The 21088-nt window shown below is 39.3% G+C and overlaps 1 protein-coding gene across 1 annotated transcript in view; it reads left to right on the top strand.

Annotated features, from left to right (window-relative positions):
• The window catches only part of CHCHD3 (coiled-coil-helix-coiled-coil-helix domain containing 3), a 1651044-nt gene that overhangs the window by 22137 nt on the left and 1607819 nt on the right, over positions 1-21088 (top strand). The window contains exon 2 of the mRNA XM_044088662.1: positions 20127-20244. Coding sequence (XP_043944597.1) covers positions 20127-20244 — 118 coding nt within the window. The remainder of the gene's footprint in view (positions 1-20126; positions 20245-21088) is intronic.

Below are 21088 nucleotides of genomic sequence, written 5' to 3'. Positions count from 1 at the left end.
CATTCTCCGTGACCCAACCTCTACCCGACACTATAGGTCGGAGGGGTGGGTCCGTCAGGGATTTATGTATCTTTGGCAAAGCCTTAAAAACTGGTGTGACAGCATGCTCTATCCATAAGAACTTAAACAGATCTTCACTGATACACATGTCATATAACAAAAGTTTCAAACAGTCATGTACCTTGTCTACCAGTAGTTTAACACCAAGGGGATTAATAGGTACATAGGTGTTCCCATCCAATAATAATTCTTGCACCTTGTTCTGATAATAAATCAAGCACAACAACTGCTCCCCCCTTATCAGCCATTTTTATAGTAAGATCAGCATTGTTACTCAAATCATGTAACGCTTTTTGTTGAGCCAACGTCAAATTATAGAACCTATGAAATTCCCCTTCTTGGAAATATTTCAATAAATCCTGTTCACAGCTATTTATAAATAAATTCATGGCTGGGGAAAAGGGTGGTATAAAGCAACTAGGTTGTTTTAAAGTCACATTATTAAAATCAGTGTCAGTCCCAAAAACACATCTCAATGCTACATTTCTACAGTACAGCATCAAATCTATAATAACCTCATTAAAAATGCTTGCCCTACTGGGCACAAAGGTTAAACCTTTGTTTAAAACAAAAAGTTCATCACTAGTTAAGACATGTGAAGATAAATTAAAAACAATACCAGTGTCAACACAATCAGTCATTCTAAAGTCCTTCTTCTCTTGTTCACATCCCTGCCTTCGCTCGAGGATCTTTTCCAGGCCCCTCTCTTCTTGACCGGGGCTGGTAACATATCCAAAAAACGCTGCTGTCCCTGCGTAGTCTTAGGTCGAGCCCCCATCCAGAAATCTCCTGTGGCCGTCTCATTACGTGAAACTACCAAGACGCCCTCAATGGAGTCTTCTATCGTTGGCAACGCTGAACGTTCAACTGTCTCTACAGTTGTTACCCCTTGTGGATCGCTGGTAACCATAACAGGAGTCCGAATGTCCACAAGAGTTGTCCCAGCCTGTCTCTCCGATGGTTTAGGTATTTCCTCCACCGGCAGACCTGTGGTGCAGGCCGTGGCATCACTCTCTATGATTTCAGAATGCTCAGCTTGGCTCCTCCCCTCCTGCTGACGTAATATCGGTCTCCTAGTTACCTGACCATTGGTGGTTTGATGATAGGGCCTATTTCTAGGCCAAACGAAGATATTCCCTTTAGTGAAATCTTCGTAATCCCTCCTTAACTTATTCATTTTTTGTGTCCTCAACTTGTCATCGCTATCCGATAGTGTGACATATAGTTGTTGCAGACGTACATGCTTCCTTTCCTCTGTATACTCAGTCTCTAGTCTGCTCTACACAATTTCGACATCTTTTTTCAGGTCAGCAATCTCCGGAGCAAAAAAACTGTTTAAAAGCTCCATATACATGAAGCTGGTGCGTATGTTAATGGATTGCCACTTAGCTAACAGTTCGGGGTATTGCTCACCCTGTGTAGGCATACACAGAACCCTCATCCCCCGTGGCACTATTCCATATTGCAAGCAAGCTTCTAGGTGGTGGGTCTGCCATTGCAGGCGTTGTAATCTACCCACCTTATAACTCAGGTCACGAAGCAAATCATCAAAGTTTTTGTCCATGGCAGCCGGAACCCTGCTGCCTACCAAATCCTCCTGTTGTACCGAGAATCCCAAGTTGAGAAGCGGATTCTCATGGATAATTAAGCTTCTAAGGCCAGTACAAGCGGTCTTACCCCCTACTTTCTGCAAATTGAGGCTGTCAGCGGAGGCCTTATAGCCTGTAGAACTCTCCATAAAAGATTTTGTGGGTGATGGTAAGTTGCTGTAGTCGTATTTGATTTTGTAATTCTAACCAGCCTAGTTGTTTAAGATTTGGGCAATGATGGGTTTGAAAAGAGGCTCCTGTGGCAAGTCTTGTAATATTATTATATGATATTGCTAGTTTATTAAAATTAGATTTTGATAAGTTTGTAAAAATAGGTGAGGCATAAAGAAGGGTAGAGAATAGGTGCGTTTGTGCTATAGTCCTTCTGGCTGAGGTAATAAGGAAGGGTTTGAGTCTGTAGAGAGATCCAAGTTTTCTATTGACTGACTTGATGGTTAAGTTAATGTGGGCATCGAAGTTGAGATTATGGTCGATTGTGACACCTAAAAGTTTGGTAGTAGAGTCAGGGGATATTATTGTGCCATTGTTAGAAATTATATCGAAGGTAAAGGTCGAAGATTTCTGTGATGGTGTAAAAAGTAATAATTTAGTCTTTTTGGGATTCAGTAAGAGCAATGCTAAAAGAACCAGTTTTCCACTGCTGTGAAGACTTGTGTAGTGGTCTGAAGCTTAATTGGGGAAGATGCTGAACATATCAGTGTTGAGTCATCGGCATATTGTATACATATGGATTGAGGAAGGGACATATTTAGATTGTTAATAAAAATAGAAAAGAGGAGAGGTCCTAGTATTGAGCCTTGTGGCACTCTTATTGTGATGGGAAGAAGAGATGAAAAGTGATTATCCCAAAGAACTGCTTGTTGTCTATTTTCTAAGTAGGAATTAAACCACTGGATAGCTTGAGTGTCCAAGGCAAATTATTTGAGGATGTTTAGTAAGAGGGAATGGTTGACCATATCAAAGGCCTTAGAGAGGTCTAAGAATAGCGCTGAGGACAGCAGGTTGTTGTTCCGATTTTTATTAATATGGTCTGCGAATGACAAGAGTGCTGTAGTAGTGCTGTGATAGGGTCTGAAACCATGTTGGCAGTCTGCTAGAAGATTGTTTTGGAGAAGATGGTCAAGTAGTTGACTATGTATACATCTTTCCAAGATTTTAGCTAATGGAGAAAGTAAGGCTATGGGACAGAAGTTGGAGAGCTTGAAAGAGTTACCGCCCTTATGTAGAGGAATGATATGAGAAACTTTCCAGAGGGTTGGAATAAAGCCTTCAGTTATGGTTCGATTTATTAATATGGAGACAGGAAGGGCAATTACTTTGGCTGCAATTTGTAGGTATTCAGCTGGGAGAAGGTCAGCTGAGGGGGTACATGGTTTGAGTTTTGTAAGAAGAGTAAAGGTAAGATCTGTTGAAACTGGTTGCAGTTTGAAAGAGGGGGGATTTTTGTTGATGTTGATTTATGTATATGTGTGTGTGTGTGTGTGTGTATGTATGTATGTGTGTGTGTGTGTGTGTGTGTGTGTGTGTGTGTGTATGTATATATGTATGTATGTATGTGTGTGTATATATATATATATATATATATATATATATATATATAATAAAATGTGTGTCGACAATGATATATGGCCTATTCCCCACTGTAGAGCGACCCTGAAAATAGAGTAGATAGTAAGGGGGTGTGTGGGGGGCACAACCCCCCCACATATCATAAATGTTTTACAGTATACAGATGTATTCTTACAAGTGCAATGAATAACTATTTCCAAAAAACCATTATAGAACCCCAGTATACACCCCCCTTACTATCTATTCTAACTCCAGGGTTGCTCTACAGTGGGGAATAGGCCATATATAATTGTCGACGAAATGAAGTGTCAGTGAAATGAGGTTTCAGTGAATTGGGCCTGGTGAGTTGAACTGTCGACGAAATGAAGGTGATCCATATATATATATATATATATATATATATATATATATATATATATATATATGTATATTATAGCTGGTATTAACGAGGAAAACTGTAATATAAACACCATTTACAAAACCTTGTGCAATTATTTGCACTTTTGGTTCTCTCGTATGCTTCCCATTGTTGAGAATGAACACGCTATGTTACATTTAACATCCCCAGCTTGAAATGGCTGTTATCCTACTGCTTGTATGGGCTGTGTGCTTGAGGCAGCGTATTTGCATTGTGGTAAGTTAAACCAGGCCTGTGCTGAACTTTAAACCTAATAAAAGGTTGTAGTAATGCCCTCCTGTCATGTCTGAGATGGTATTTACCCCTTCCTGTTAATTTAGCCACAGAAGGGGATATGGTGTGTTTGAGTGAACTCTGTACCTAAGAAATAGCACTTGAGGGAGCAAAGTTTTACAGTTAAGCATTCACACTTGATTGTAGAGCATTTGCTTCTGCCCTGCTTAATTTTTGACCGAGGAAACCAACTGGATTCTTCTCATTAAAGTGATATGACAGCTCTGCTTCTAACCCTGTCTGTGAGGCATCAGTATACACGGTGAATAGCTTTTTAAAGTTGGGAGTTGCTAAAATTGGCTTGGAACATAAGTTTCTTTTTACTTGCCTCAAAGTAGTAGCTGCTTCTACTATCCACCTTACATTTGAGGGTCATCTTTCACTTGGTGGGCTTTTGTGAGGGTACATGCTATTATAGTAAAAGGAGTTTGGATGTTTGATAATACCATGATAATCCTGAAAATGCCCTCCCTTCTTTCTCATTTTCTGGAACTGACCATTTTTTCTCTGCTTCCATCTTTTTTTGGCATTAACAGTTCCCTTTCCTATAACATACATTAACTTAATCTCCATTTTGCCTCTTGCTTTAAAAGGTATTCTTTAATTCAGCTTGATTGTTTAGTACAACCAGTACCTTAGCTATACAGGACTCCAGTCCCCTGAATGTTTAATATCACCTTAGTAATCAGCAGCGTAATTGGTGAGATGTTTCGAGAGTAATCATTAACCTTTTGGAGGTTGCTGCGATACCATGTTAGCCGAAAGGGGGAGGCCTTTATACTGGGGCAAGTTCTCTGGTGTGTAGAAAGCTGCCTTCTCCTTGGCATTATATATCAGAGTAATTCAACAGTACCATTTCATCTGGTCAAATGTAGTTAAGAATCTTTCCCCACCCTTTCTATTAGCTCATCAACCTTGGGCCTAGGGTAACTGTCATTGTTTGAAATGTTGTTCAGGTTATTAAAATCGTTACATAATGTGATTAGTTCTCAAGCCTGCTGGAACAAAAGGATAGTGGTGGTCCACTCACTTTTGGACTCCACAGTCATCCCCTTGTTAAAACATTTTTCTCTCTACTTGAGCCTGCCTTTTTTTTTTTGTTTTGTTTGTGACTCTGGTGTTCAGTAAGACTTTACTTGACACTATCCCCTCAGTAAATTTCAGAATGATGCTAAATCAAGTTTGCGCTGTCAGGCAGGTCAGAACTCTCTAATTTGGATGCACCTGTACTGCAGGGATCAAAGCTACTTATTTATTTCCCTCAGGTTTGGTAGTACTTGCAGTTGATCTGACTGCAGATTTATTTCCTTTCATGGTTTTAGGATGTTTACATGATATTGGTGTTATGGCCTTCTCTTACCAGTCTGCTTAACTCTACATCCCATTTAGGATTTATTGTTATTTTTAAATGAGCCCTTCTGTTTAGCACAACATTTTTTGCAGGGGGGGAGGGGCCAAGACCAACATCTGGTCTTCCTTTTATTTCCTGGACCCTGCATCCCAGTTTAATACTCCTTGTGTATCTTGGGCTTTTTCCATGCAAAGAACATTATGACTTTCAAACTATCTTAAGCTAGCATAGTGTTCTACAGCACTTTTAAGTGGATTTGTCTTCTTGTCCCAAATTTCTATGGTAATGTCTAGTAACCCTCAAGAGTGCCTGCCATATAATAACTAAAAAGTAATGAGCAACTATTGAGGCCAGTGGGTAAGAGTCCCATTTATTGTCTGTCTTCTTGAATGATGTTTTTGAAAATGGACTGTAATGTCTGATTAAAATACTAAACCATCTGTCTAGGGGATGGTACATCAAAGTTTTCGATTGTTTGACCTTAAATTGACACAGTTGGTGCATTATTCTGGATGTAAGTGGAGTTCCTTAGTCAGCAAGTAGCAGATAACAGGCTTTACTGTCTAGCTGTAGATTTAGCGTTATTCTTACATAGTGGGATGATCTCCAGTAGTTCAGAATGACCAAGTGTATTGGAATCCATTTCTGGATTTTTCCATTGGCCCAATAATGTCTGTGGCAGTACTTTCAAATGGTACATCTGTGATGGGCAGTATAATCAAAGGACTTTTATAGCCTGGGTTTGGGGCTGCCTTGTGGCACTTACAGCATCCAGTTCATAAGTTCTCCTTTTCTTTCATTATTCCTAGAATCTTGTTAAGATTCTCGCTTTATTTTGTCTGTCCTTTTTGTTTCCCCTTAGCATATGTCTGTGTAGATTACTGAAACTTTAACTTAATGTTTATTATAGAGCTTAAACCCTAAGCTCTTTTAAAAAGAGCTGAATCTATTTAAACAAGTAAATAGCACAATAAAAAAGAAACCCTGATTACAAAAATGAATCATGTTGAAGATGCTCTTGAGTAGAACCTGGCAACAGTACAATAAGCTAAAAAAATGCTACTGTTGAAAGTGTTATACGTTTTCTGTTTGATATAAATTAAAATTGGTGATGATTTGGTCTTTTAATGAGTGTTGGATCAGAAACCTCCTTGGGGTTGGTATAATGGTTAAGGTGTTTTATCTCACAGATACAAGTTACAGGGTTAGATTTTTCACCTTTGTTCCCTGTCCAGATATTGGCTAGACATGTATTAATAGGCAGACTGATTGCCTAGTATGTACCTATGAACCTTGAGGCATAATTTAAAATGAAGCTGGCCATGTGTAGACCATAATGCAACAAAGCTGCAGAAAAGATGAAACACAGTAACCTACCAAAATACACACCAGAATATGATGTTTAAATGAGTACTTTAATAATTTTAGTACAAGTATCAGCAGTCTTGCTATAGGGCTCAAAGACTAATACAAGAAGCAGTTAAATGCTCCAGTCTCAACAACAGCAGCATATGTCTCAAAAGTAGCATGAAACTCCAAAACAACCCACCAGAGCACATGGGAATGAAAGCAAGCAGCAACCCTTTCCAGCTCTTCACCACAGTCTGAATTAGCACTCAGCAGATGAATCATGGCTGCCACAGTCCTTTTTCCAGCAGACAAGCAACTCTGGCAATGAGCAATTCCACTGAAAGCTCTTCAAATAGAATCTCATACTCAAGGCATCTGCTTATAAATTCATATATTTAATTTATAAGTGTATATAGGCAGCCTTCTGTTACAGACTTGCTTAGGTACCAGTAACCAGCAGAGACTGCTTCCTCTGTTCTTACATTATATAAAAAATTATTTTGTACATCAAGTATAGGTAAGAAGGTATGCTTTCTTCAGCTTCCCTTTTTACAGTGACGTATTTGAAGAGCTGCCATCTCGAGATTTCATCAAGGTCATGATATGATGTAGAGGGCATTGCTTCCTCCCCTACCAACACAGTGTGTTATTCTTCTCCCAAAAAAGGCAAGTTGACCCTCATCCCAGTACTCATTATTTGCTTGGTATGTTTGTCTGTATTTTATTGCATTTCTTTATGGTCCTGATACACGGACTCTTTCTTTTGCATAGCATTCCTCTGTTTAGACTTAATAGGAATATTCTCAGGATTTTGTTAAAGGTCATCTTGTTTATCTGTGTACAGTACCATCCACTTTTTAATATCTATGTTGATCCCCCTTTGTCTCAAGGTGAATGAAAGCTGCTATTTCACTCTCTTTTTTTTCTGTAGATCTCTCAGAAAATGAGGTACCTCTGGATTTATTTTTATTTTCAGTTTTACCCCCCCCCCCCCCTCTTACATTTAATTGTTGCCTCAAGTCTTGATTTTTGTCTTGGACTGACAGAAGTGGGTTTAGAACTCTGGCTAGGTATTATTTCTGTCTTTTGTTTTTATTCTAGTAACACCTTTCTTACTATTGAATTTTTCCTCCTTCCCACCCATCTGTTACTTAGAATGCTCCAGTTCTGGGGCTTTTTGTTTAATCTTATTAGAATGTTCAGAATTCTGTTTGGATAATGCATTTTTCCAAGTCCCATTTATTTAAAGTACACAGTGTTCCCTTCTCTTCGGTTTTGCTAGACACATCTATCTGCTTTGCAATATATTACTGTGCAAAGCTACATATTGTGAGCTGATGGGTTGCTATACCCTAGGTGTATATTGACATTTTTCTGTGGTCCTTGACTCCCTAGATTAGCCTTATGTTTGTACCTCTCAGGGCATTTTAACGCTATGCCTCTGTGTCTTGTTGAACTGTTTGAGCTAATGCATATATATGACGATTTGCTTCCTGTCCTTTTCCTAAATAAGGCAGAGGTAGATTTGTAGACTTATTAACTTACTGGTTCATCTCTTCATACTCGTATAATAGAAGTTTAAAAGAATTACCTTCTCATTGCCTCCACAACTCTTTAAATAGGGGAAAGTTTACTATTGTCATGTCATGTGATAAATTTAGGTATAAAAGCATCATGCTGCACAACCTTCCCAAAGCCATTTTTCATTTCTGTTTGAGAAATAGGATGGTGTTTCTTGTCACCACAAAAGTGTGGCAGTCATGTAACCTTGTTACTAATAGATTTGTTTTGTACAAGCATACTGCTGTTTTTTCAAGTGAGACCATGCTCCCTTAATTGAACAGCTGTTTCAGTTCCATTCCGTTCTTTTCTGTCAGTGAAGACATGGTAGTTAATTTAGCAGCTGAACAGTAACAGAATATAGTTTCATCCATTCTATCAACATAACATCACTAGCAACTTGCTTTTACAGAAGTAAGTGTTCGTATCGGCAGTACAAAGTCTAGCTTTGTGACTCTCTATCCCTGCATTTCAAGCAAAATATATGTATAGCTGAGAGTTCTGATTTGTCACTGATGTTTACCATATGTTTTACTACAGGTTTAGACTGCTTTTCCTGTATCGGGTTGAATGTAGTAAGCTTAATGGCATGACAGGCTGTCTCTTAGCACATCAACATTTTCAGAGTTTTTAGAATCTGTTTGACTCACTCACATTTTAATAACATAAATAGTGTTTAACTTTGTAATTTGTAGTGTTTAAACTTGTCATTTGCTCACTTTTCTTAATAAGTAATTGTGCTTTAATTTGGATAATTGTGACCCTACACAGGTTCATGGGTAAGTAGCAGAGAGTATGTCCTTGCAGGCCATATTAAGCATAGACAGTTTCCTTTTTGGTGGTTGAAATAAGCTATCCCACTTGGTAAGTTTGGGTATACCCATCTCATGGTCAGTTGCATATTAGCCCTAGTGAGAATACCAGGAATCATACTATGGATAATTTTAAGGGAACCCATGTGTGGCATAAAGCATTTAGGAGCTGCTTATGTCCATTAGTGCTACAGAGGGGTAGTCCTGGGGTAAATTTCCTGTTTTTCATCCATGGATCGTAGTTATGCTTGAATGTGAACTGGGATGAGCTTTGTTTTATGTGGATGGGGAATTTGTTCCAGGGCAGCAGTATTTTCTGCAATATATACTTGTCCTTCCAAACTGCTCTGTTGATGTTGCAGGAAAGATTTAGATCCTTAGAGTATTTATGATGGCGTTTGACTTGTTGATGTGCAGTAAATCCATCAGTATTGGGTTGTGGATGTCTTGTATGCTATACACAAATTACCCCTTAGTCTGAAGGATACCAATATAGTGATAGGGATTTGAGTTGGTCCAAATAAGACACATTGTTTAGGCCTTGTATCCTATTGGGTATCTCTGAGTGTTCAGTTGTTGCATGTGTCTGAACAGATGCATGCCAAAGGGGGTATTATATTCAATGATGGCATAATGAAGACTGAGTAAAGGTGGACAGTGACATCCTTAGATGTACACACAGTCCCTTTGTTTATAAGCTGTTCAGTATAGAAGGACTTTTACGACCATAGACACATGTTGGTCGATGGTTGTCACTGTCCACATAAGATTCTAAATCCTGAACAACTGGGTCAACTCTTAGGGACATGTTGTCAGTATGGTAGCTCAGTGGGGTAGATGATGTCCTGAAGGATCTGATAATGCATTTTTAGCTATTTAGCTTCAGTCCATAATTTTAGCACCAGTTATTTATTTGGGGCGATCCTTCCTGCAGGATGACCTTGTGTCATTTTAGGATTCGGTGATGGATCCTAGCTTGTAGTCATCTGCAAACTGTCAGCAGAATTCTTTGCTATTGGCTTTTTCTTTTGAGATGTAGATGCCAAACAGGAGGGTTCCCTGCAGAGAATCATGGGGGACTCCACTGATGACTTCTTTCTTTGTGGAGGTAACTTCCCTTTTTTTGACTTCCTGCATCCTATCTGTGTGGCACAGTGGATGGTGTTGCCACCTCACTGCAAGAGGTTCCGTCATTTGATTCTTTGCTGGGGTGCCTTCTGTGTGGAGCCTGCATGTCCTCCATCTGTTCGTTTGGGTTTCCTCCAGGTCCTTTAGTTTCCCCCCACATTCCAAAGATTTGCAGTAAGTGGATTGGACACTTAACTGGCCATAGGTGTGTGTGTGTGTGTGTGTGTGTGTGTGTGTGTGTGTGTGTGTGTGTGTGTGTGTGTGTGTGTGTGTGTGTGTGTGTGTGTGTGTGTGTGTGTGTGTGTGTGTCGTGTGGAAGAACTACTGCGGCAGGGCTAGCCAGTCAGTGGTGTAAACCTTTGCTCTAGATGATTGTTACTGTGAAGGGATACCCCGACCCCTCGTGCAAAAATGGGAAAAGGGGTTGTGGACAGATGGATCTTTGAGCCAGTTGGCAATCCAGTGGATGACATAGGGATTTATTCCCAGTTTATTTAGCTTCTGAAATATGACTGAGTATGGGGTTGTATCAAAGGTTTGAGCAGGTCGAGATGTGTGTTTTTTTACCTTTTATCAACTGCTTTGATGACCTTTTCCGAAAAGTCCACCAGGTTGAAAAAGCATGACCTGTCCTTCATTAATCCAAACTGAGACAGATCCAGTGTTCTCCATGTCCTTATTGACTGGTTACATAAGTCTTTCCATGGCTTTGCATATGAGGCTGGTCAGACTTATAGGTCTGTGGAAAGTCTGTCCTTCTGCAGGAGAATGACTGTAGCTGTTATTCATTTTGCTTGGTTCAAACTCTATGTAGAAGCTAGTGTTAGGGGAGTGGCTAAATCTTGCCTCATACTATTTAAGGTATATCCTGGGATATTGTCAGGCCCATCATTGTAGTATTTTTAGCCTTTGTTAGTGTTTTTAGCACTTGGCCTTGTGTGATTGCTGGAGAGAAGGCAGTTTCAAGTACATTTTGAGGGACATACGGAGGGAAGAGTGGGGTAAAGTTGTAACTGAAGTTATTGGCCAATAGGTTCTCTAAATCTTCTTCAGTGTCTGTGTAGGTAACATTGTTCACAGTCATATCAGAGCTTTTCTGTGATGTGCTTTTGAGATTACAAGCATGACTAAAACTGGTCTTATGATTCTTTGGCTTGGGTAGCTATTTTATCCTCAAATTTGGCTTTGGTGGATTTTATTAAGCTCCTGAGTTGTTTTAGTTAACCAATGAGGGCTCTGTCATTCTTGGAATTACTTTTTTACTTTTGGTCAAAATTCTGTTCAAACTTGTTGATGGCCTAGTAATCACCTATGATAATGACACAACAGCCTTTACAAGCCTAGCCAATAATATCTAGGATATGACAATATTGTATCTTAATTCCCTATATATGGGATGGGGTAGTATCAGGATAGTGGGTCTTTGGGTGTTGGAGCCCTGAGTTATTTTGCAGACTGACTCTGTCCATAAGGGACATAGGTAGTACCCCAGGAATGAATTTACAGTTCCCCATCTATTTTATACATATTCCTTTTGAAGAGAGTGAGGGAGAGGCTTTGTTTTACAAAGATGGGGAAGTTTATTCCATAGATGAGTTAGCTTTTGGGATACAAATCTTTATCTCCAACAAGTTCTATTAGTCACAAATAAGATTCAGGTCCATGGAACAGATAACCTTTGTATATTTTTTCCTTGCGAAATATGCAATATTTTTATCTGGGCTGGATCAAAGAATTCCTTGTAGGCTAGTCCTGTCTCAATAAACAATATGAAATGGAGTAAAGGGTAGGGCCTTTAGTCGGTCTGCATAAAACACGTCTTAAACTTTGTATTTTTTTAGTGAGAAACCTCTGGGGCCCCTCCAATTGGTGTAAGTGCCTGGTTAGGTACATGCAGAAGGGAGCATTGTATTCTATAATGGGCCTGATATGGTCAAAATTCAATCACACTATGACTTCCTTTGGTCTTGATGCCATGCCTTTACTTGTACACAAGGATTTCCTCACTACTGTAGATACTTGGTGGTCAAAGTTTAGGTTACTAACCGTTTGTGTTCCTAGCTCTCTCACCACTGGGTCTACGTTTCGGCCTGTGCTATCACTATTATAATTTGAAGGAATATCTGATTTCTGATTTACAGAAGGGTATGATTACACATTTTTTAGCATTTAGTCTCAGACCATGGTTTTGGCACCAGTCATTTGCAGTTTTTAGTCCTGTTTGTTGGATGCCAACATTGTTTCGGGATTCAGTGATTGCTCCCAGCTTACAGTCATCCGCGAACTTGGTGAGCCAGAGGTCCTCAACATTGGCCTTCACTTCAGATAAGTGTATACCAAATGGGAGGGGTCCCAACACTGAGCCCTGTGGGGCACCGCTAGTAACAGGCTTCTTATCAGAAGTGGATTCACTGTCCAGACAACATGTGTCCTGTCAGTGAGCCAGTTGGTTATTAATCTAATAATGTAGGGTTTTATGCCTAACTCAGTAAGTGTATCTATGATCCTGGAGTGGGGAATTGCATTGAAAGCTTTAGCCAGGTCTAGGTAAGTGGTGTGTACTGTTTTACCCTCCTCCATGACCCTGGTGACCCTCTAAGAAGTCCACCATACTGGGCAGGCAAGACTTCCCTTTGACAAAGTCAGATTGAGTTTAGCCCAGTTTTTGGAGAGTTCCTATGTTGTTATTGATCAGGTCCATGATAATTCTCTTCATGGCCTTGCAGGCAAGACTAGACAAACTTATGAGTCTGTAGTTTTGTGGGTCAGTTGCCCCCCCCCCGTGCAGAGGGGGAAACTGTTCCCATCCTCCATCCCTTTGGGAGAAAGCCCATCTGGAGAGTGATTCTGTTTTAAGCTATTTAAGAAGCATCCTGGAATATTGTCGGGACCCATGGAGGCTGTGTTTTGGGGTCTATATTAAAACCACGAAAACACAGTTCAGCAAACGGCATTTTACATAGAAAATGCTGTTCAACGAACTGTTGTAATGAGATTGTGGTACAGTGAAGATCGGAAAATTTGACCTTTCCTCACTGTAGTGCAATCTCTGAGTTGGTATATATAATTAGCAGGGTGTGTGTGTGTGTGTGGGGGGGGGTGCAGCCCACCACAAAAAGTGAGTTTGAACGGCATTTTCGATGTGAAAGCTGTTCACTGAACTGAGTTTTCGTGGTTTTAATATAGACCCTGTTTTTGGCTTTAGTGAGTGCAGTAAGGGCCTTTTGCCTTTAAATGACTGCTAGGGGGATGGTTGTGGGTATTTTTTGGGTGTTGTAAGGGGTGTGTTGGACAGCAGGTTTACTGTAGTTTCAGGCTGGTTAAGTGTTGCTGTTCATGATTAACTCTGCACATGGCTGAGCATTTCTTCTGAGGTTACAAGCCTAATTTAAGGAAAACTCCATCTTAAAAAAAAAAAATATATATATATATATATATATATATATATATATATATATATATATATATATATATATATATATTTTCACTCTGACTACTTATTGAACTTTAGTAAGTTTTCAGCAAAATGGCCATCAAGGGGCTTGACATATTAACGTGATCTTATTTTACTTCAAGCCTTTCTCTTTCCCATAATCCATTTCAAGTCTGCTTTATGTGAGTCGTGCTAGACATAAGGAAGTAGTGGTGTATTCCCATTCCCTTGACATTTAAATGGGATTAGTGTCAGTCACTGTCACCATATATACTGTCTGTAACAGGATTGCTTCTTTTATTTCTTGAATGGCCGTCATTTGTGTGTGTCCCAGGGCTTGTTTTATAGTATACTAAGGAGTTATACAGCTGCAAACAAAGCAATTGCTAAATTGCAGGCCTTTGTTCAAAGTATCATTTTGCAGTTCAAGATGAGTTGGCAGCTCCTCCCTTCATACTTTGGTAAATGTGCTGATACTTTTCAATAATTACAAGAAAAATATTTTCTGACTTCTCTCTAAATGTCACAGACCTTTTTAATACTACATTCAAGTCATCTTAAAATGCAGAAGAGTACAAACAAACATTTAAAGTTTAAAGCTTAGCATTTCAGTACTGTGATGCTGGTTATGTAAATTTATCAAAAGAGGTGACAACTGCCTTTGAGCTATTGACTGATCTAATTGCTCTGCTTTGCTATGAAAGGTATGGCTACATTGTAAGCAGCTGTGAATCAGTCTTAAGTTCTCTTCCTCTCTGCAGTAAAGATGCTGGAAAATAGTTTCACACCTCTCTGTCATGTTTACAGCAGCCTGAGCTCCTGACTACAAATTGCTGTGTGTCTTTGGTATGTCATGCAAGTGTAGTCAAATTCTTCTGCAACTTATGTGAGAAGTTAAGCTTTAAAAGAAGTGGGTGGTCTTTCCTTTTCTTTGATATCAAAGTGAGGAAATGAAAGTTTTATAAAGTCCAAACATGCTTCAGGAACTTAAACAGTACTGGAATCGTATTCTAAGAGTGAAGTTAAACTGTAGGAAAAGTTGGAGTTCTCCTTTAAAAATCTTTATGGTTGTCGTTCCCTAGGGAGGCTATCTTTACCTCATAGATTGCTTTGCCAGATTTGACCAGCTCTCTAATTTGTTTGTTTAGATAAGTAAGTGTCTTTTTTTAAACTGTTTAGACTGTTCCTTCTTGGCTTTGGAGAGGATTTTTTTTCCTTTTGTTGAATAATCTATTTATGCTAGAGGTCCACCAGGGTGGTTTATTTTTGCCAGTAGTCATAGGTTTGACTCAGGTAGGTACTACCTCTTCTATTCAGCAATGAATGTGGTTGTAGAGTGGTTTTGTGTACAGCCCAGAGTAGGCCTCATTGTTATCCGGGTTCAGAGGGGCTTGGAAGTTTAATAAGCTGTCACTTAGTTTGAGGTAATTACCCTTTGCAAAGTTCTCAACAGGTTTGGAGTTTGTTGGGGGGTCTAGGTTAGTTTTAATACTAAAGGAGATAATTTTGTGGGCAGATCTTGCCAACGAGGAGTTAATGCATGGGATGGAGCAGCATCCCACCCCCCCCCCCCATGTTTGTGAGTACTAGGTCTAGGATATTTGTACCTGTAGTTGTGCAGCTAACTAGTCGCTCTAGTGTGTTTGCATTGACAAAGTCCAAAAACCTTGGACCAAGTGTGGTGTTAAGCTGAATGTTAAGAAATCCCAGTAGGTTTAGGTAAGAGGTGTGGTTTTCCAGACTAATGTTAGGGGATCTGTATCTGTCAAGGATATGATAGGGGGTCACACCTATGGTTAGTTGGGCATGGAGCAGCTCAAGTGAGTCTTGTTGTTGGGCTAGTCTAACAGTGTATTTGTCCTTATGAACACTGAGACACCTCCTCCCTTTTTTACCCTGAGCTGTGGTGGATCCAGATGTATGAAAGACATTGAAGCCTTTGATAGCTGGGGTGCTTTCTATGTTTCTGAACCATGTTTCCATGACTGCACATCTGTCCTCCAGGGTAATAAGTGCTTAGTTTTTTATTTGAACTCCTAGCATTGAGCAGCATTGGAATGATTTATATTATGTCGGAGGGTTTAAGAACTTGGCATGGTCTAAAAAAGGCACTATAGGGATAGATAGTTTTTGCCAGTATCTGAAAGCCAAGTGGTGATAAAACCACAATGTTTTGCCAGAAATGAATTATACTTATCGATCATGTCTCCCAAGGCTGACAGATATTGGATCCCCTTGTTGTGACACCAGAAACTAAGTCAATTTTTAAAGTCAGTCATTTTTTGCTGATGCTGTGGCATCATTGGTGAAGGTAGGATGCTACTCCAGGCTAGATTCATAACCCTCCTGGGACACACATTCAGAGAATTCCATCATGTCTCTTCATATGGTCCAGTGATATATGTCTTGGGTTGTTTACACCGACATGGACTATGACCATGTCATACTGGTACTTGTGGTTTAAAGACCCAAGTGCATGAATGAGTTGGTGGGTCCTTGCTCCAGGCAGACAGCTCACTGTGATACCCTCATTGTTTGGCCTGGTAAGGGGGACATCAGTATGTGTTGCAATGGAATCTCCAATGACTAGAATGTTTGGCTGTGGTGTGTTGCCTTATGGGCTTGGAAGAGGGACTACTATGATTTTCAGAGTTGTGTTGTGTGAGGTGCATTCTTTTTTTTGAATGTGCACAGGGCCACTGAGAGTTGCTCTTAGGAGGTCTTGGAGGTTTGGGAAGATTACAAGTGAGTTCCTCCGCATTTGTGGGTGTATGCATTTGTTCCTTAGTGTTGATATTGAGTGTTTTGGGTGTAACACTAACAACCTGGTTTGCGTTTTTCATGTGGGTATTTGAGAGCTTTGCCTGCAATGACATTATATCTACATCTCTCACACCCTGTGTTTGTCTCTTCTAAAATTAAATGGTTGTCCATGAACATAAGGCAGTTGCTACACTGCTTCAGGATGCTCATATCCACCAGATCCAAAACTGAGATGACAGGGAAGCACCTATCCATTTATATCTGATCCCAAGTAAATGGGAAGGAGTAGGGGAAAGTCACTTAAAGGTCTGAGTGAGTATTTAGTAGTATTAGATGACCTGCAGCGGTGCTGCTCTCAGTGCAAACTGGCAGCTGTTCAGCATGGGAGACTATAGAGAGCGTTTCCTGTAGAGGATTTTAAACTGGAGAGGTTTGCTTATGTACAAGGCAAGGATAACCACATTTATACCAACTGGATGAAAGACTTTTACGTAGTTAAGCCATCAGGCTAGTCAGGTATACATTATACTAAGCCTTCTACCAGCAGTTCCCAACTCACATGGGTTGAATCAGCCCTCTGCTCCCACCAGAGTGAAAAAAAAAAAAAACTCTTAATGTAAAACAAACTGGGTTTGAGCTCACAATGCTATACAACAAAAGGCAGAACTCCTGTGCTATCAGGAATCCCTTGGAAATAAGTTCATAAACCTTGAGAAATGTTCACAAATACAGAAAAAAGTGTGCAAATGTAGGACTTCTACAAACACAGAAAAACTTTGCAAAGCTTAGAAATATTTTGGCAAACTCAGGAGAACTTTGGCAAACTCAGAACAGCTTTTGTAATATCAGAGGAGGTTTTGAAATATCAGAATACTGCTAAAACAACCTAAGAGCAGTGCAGTAACAAATAGGTGATGTTTCTTTGACAAGTGCAGGCTGAAAAATGGTGATAAATACAACCAAATCAATAAATGCAGCACAGAAGTGGTAAATAGCACCGAGATAGTTAGAGCAAGTACAAAAATACTTGCAGTAGCTTTGCAGGTCTGGATGGTTTGAGAAGCAATTTAAGTCTTGTAGTCACAGGTGCCCAAGACAGGCAAAGGGAAGCTGGGTTTGTTTCTAGGCTTTGCTCTGCACATGTCCCTGTAGGGTACAGTTGATTCTGTGCATCTGTTTACCTGCTGGTGTAGGGTGGTTCTGTACATTTCCATATATTCAATGGAGTTAATTGGATTTGGTGGGGATTTGAAGCTTGCCACTGTATCACTTAGGAGTAAGTAGTTTTGTTTTAAAGAAGTTTCTAAAGGTACCTTGGGTGGAAGGTATCTCTTAAGGTTTTTGTCATGAGAAAAAAAAAAAGGTCCGGCCATGACTTTTATTTTAGCTTGTGTCAATGCAGTAATACCAGTTATAGCAAGCAGACACTCCTGTAGTCCTTGTCAGTTATTTCCACGTGCATAAAACCTGACAAGGATGTGAACGTCAAATGTAGTGAAGGAATTAAAGCCAGTATCAGACCATCAGGTTGGCGTATTTCTTGAGGGCGAAATTGTTTAAGGTTCTTTTTTGGTTAGGGATTTCATTAATGACACTGTGCTCACTTTTTTTTTTTTTTTTTTTTTTTTTTTTTTAACATCTTTATTAAATTGTCACTTATGACATAGCCAGTCATACGTTTTATATAGCTTAAAACAAATCATATTGACATAATTTTAGTTGCAAACATTATATATCGAATCACTGGCAAACATTGCATAACTAATTTAAATTCTGCCTTCTTTTAAACCTTATTGCTCTTCTGCATGTATTGTTCCCACACTTCCCATTTTTTCTATGTAATTTGCTCCTGCCTAAGGATCCATTTTCCAGTTGTTTTATCTCTGTTATTATATTCAGTACTTCTAGTACAGTTAGTTTAGACTTTGATTTCCATTTTCTAGTAATTGCTTTTTTGGCAGCCACCATAATTAGACTGAGCAAGGCCTTACTATGTCCAGGCAATTCCGATTCTGTGTCATAGTTCACAAAAATAATTTCCTTAGTTATACCAGTTTGCTCGCCCAGTATTTCTGACAAAGTAGTCTGCAGGGAATCTTTAAAGTCTGCCAACTCATTACAGTCCCAGAAAATACATTACCAATTACCTCTTTCTTCCCCATCACTCCTCCGCTGAGTAGTGGATTACTGGCTTATCATTCCTAATGCTGGATTAGGATGCTGTTGTGTCATTTAGAAGGGGGTGGCCTGCATGTGGATTTTGAGCCAACCTCACAGTTGAGCATGAAGTGATACATGACCGATAAGCCTGCATTCTCCTCTTCATGCACTTTGCTTTATGGATGGAATGTGGGAACTGGAGAGGGCAAAGCAAAATAACTGTCCCAGCAGTATGGATGCCAAGGGGGAGCCCTTGTATTCCCGTAATCTTTCACCCTTGGATGGAATGGTAGAGTTGTTATCGGTAATGGAAGTGCTTCTGCATATTTTATGTCCACCGTGACAGTTGTAATGCAGCAGTGTTGCTCATTATTATGGCACTTGGTGTCATGCCTTATCTAGTGTCTCCCCAATTCCAAGCTGAGGAACAAAGGTTTCAGTTTAAGAACCAAAAAAAAAAAGAAAAAAAACCCTCTCCTTTTGTTTTAAACTGTAGCGAGCTGCATGCTTCAGTCTTGACCAGAAATGCAATACTGATATTCGTGCACAGCAGTGAAGACCGGTAATCATCTGCTGTTCATGCCCCCTAGCAATTTGCACCTAGGGCAGCTGCTGTCTTTGCCCCACGCTCATTATGCTGCTATTGGAATGGTAGACAGAAAGAAATTGCTGATGAATGTGCATCTGTTTAGAATTAATCAAGTTAGTTTTAAGCAGTTTTAAATTTATAAGCCTATAACCTTATAAAGTTAATTACTTGCTTTATACATTCTGTATAGAGATGTTTATGGATGCATTCAATTATTTATTATTATTTATTTTTTTTATTTAGGGAAACATAGTTATACAATAAAAGGTTATTTATATTCAAAAAACAGCATACTGACTTGGCAGGGCAATCAGTGTACATGTTGTAAATCGAGCATTCCCCACAAGAAGTCTGGTTGCTTAATCTGACTTTAGTATTCCAGAATAAAAATAGTACTACCAAGTGGAGCAAGTCTGGTTGTCACAGCCACATACAATTTAAAAAAAAAGACAAGCCACTTGCTTTAGAATAGCCTTCCCTTTGTGTTACGCCCTTAGGTTCCCTTCTTGTTCTCTTTGTATTGCAGTTTAATAGCACTGACTGAATAATAAGAAGAAGGCAGGATGAAATGTTGGGGAGGATTGCAAAAAGTGGTAACCTTGTTTGTCTCTCTTTTTTTTTTTTTGTTCTTGCAATGTGCATGCATATGGCTGCGCATCCCCTTGCTTGCCCAATACATTAGTAGCTGACAGATGTTAAGCATTTTATTTCCTAAATCATGTTGTTATATAATATCCATAATGCACTCTTTTATGTGGCTAGAGCAGGATTTGCCACCTGACTTCATTTGATCAGTAGTTGTGCGATTGTTGCAACGCGATATCCAGTAGAGTGTGACTATGCATATTCAATTTGTATCTCACCTCATGGTAAAGGAGAGGTCACTAGAGACTGAAAATGAATGCCTCATTTGCCTACTTTTTACTTTGATGCCTACCTTGAGACACATGAAATGCTTGGGCATTAGTTTTGGTTATAATTTTAGTTAGAACATGTAAAGAATGGTGCTGCGGGTTTATTTATTTATTTTTTGTTGCTGTTTATAAACAGTTGTCTGAAAATGTAATTGGTCGTATGCGGGATCCTACATCACCTGCAGCAAAACCTCAGTCGGTGCTACCAAAGCAGCCAGCAAGCCCTGATTCCAGTTCTCCTGCTATGTCTGCAGGTACGGCAACATCATTTTCAATTTTTCACTTTTTAAATGATGAGTGTATTGTTGCATAGCTGCCATGACAGTACTTGGTTATATGGACTGTTTTAGTGAAACAGAGTCTCTGTCATGAGCAAATTAGTGGTCTCTATCCACATTATTATTTCTTGTATTAAAATCATCTTTCTAACTAATTCAGTTTCTGCTTTGTTAGCTGATGTATTTATTTATAAAAATTACTTTTTTACATCATATTTGGCAAATGAGTATTCCTTTCCTAGTTTGAATGTCAAAGCTGACTGATGGGAATTGAAGGGAATTCTGTGGGTCGGAAATCACCCTGTGAAGTCATGCCCTTTGTTTTTCATTAACAGTGATTGTGCCGTAATTATAATATAAAAGGAAGGGTGATGATTCCTCCCTTGTGTATAATTGAAAAAAATGTTTGGTGTTTAAGTTTGAGCTTGGCTGATTATTTTCCTGGTTAGACTTGTGGAAACCTTTTGTTGACTCCAAACAAGAAGAAGTTATCCGAACAGTATTTTCAAGCTATAGTCGTATCCTTTTATGTTACCATTGTGTTTATGTTTTTGAGTAGCTAATGTAATAAAACCTGGTTTGATGAATTGTACTTTGCCAAAGTGTACACAAGCCTTTGATACTGAACATTTATGTATTTATGTTTAATGAGGGCACTTTATTTCAGTTAAAGTGAAAAAGTTAAAGTCAAAACCAGGAGACTGTCAAGGACATCTAAAACCCAAGTAAAATTGATGATTGAGGGGGAGAAAGAGCTCCATCTCAGGCCATTCCTGACAACATTAACTCTAGCAGAGTTTTAAGCTTGGAAACTTTTAAT

The sequence above is a fragment of the Protopterus annectens genome, chromosome 11.part0 (assembly GCF_019279795.1).
Source record: "Protopterus annectens isolate FY-2018-M chromosome 11.part0, PAN1.0, whole genome shotgun sequence".
NCBI classification, from domain to species: domain Eukaryota; kingdom Metazoa; phylum Chordata; order Ceratodontiformes; family Protopteridae; genus Protopterus; species Protopterus annectens.
The sequence above is the reverse complement of the archived record's forward strand: the minus strand, read 5'-3'. Positions and strand labels throughout refer to the sequence as shown.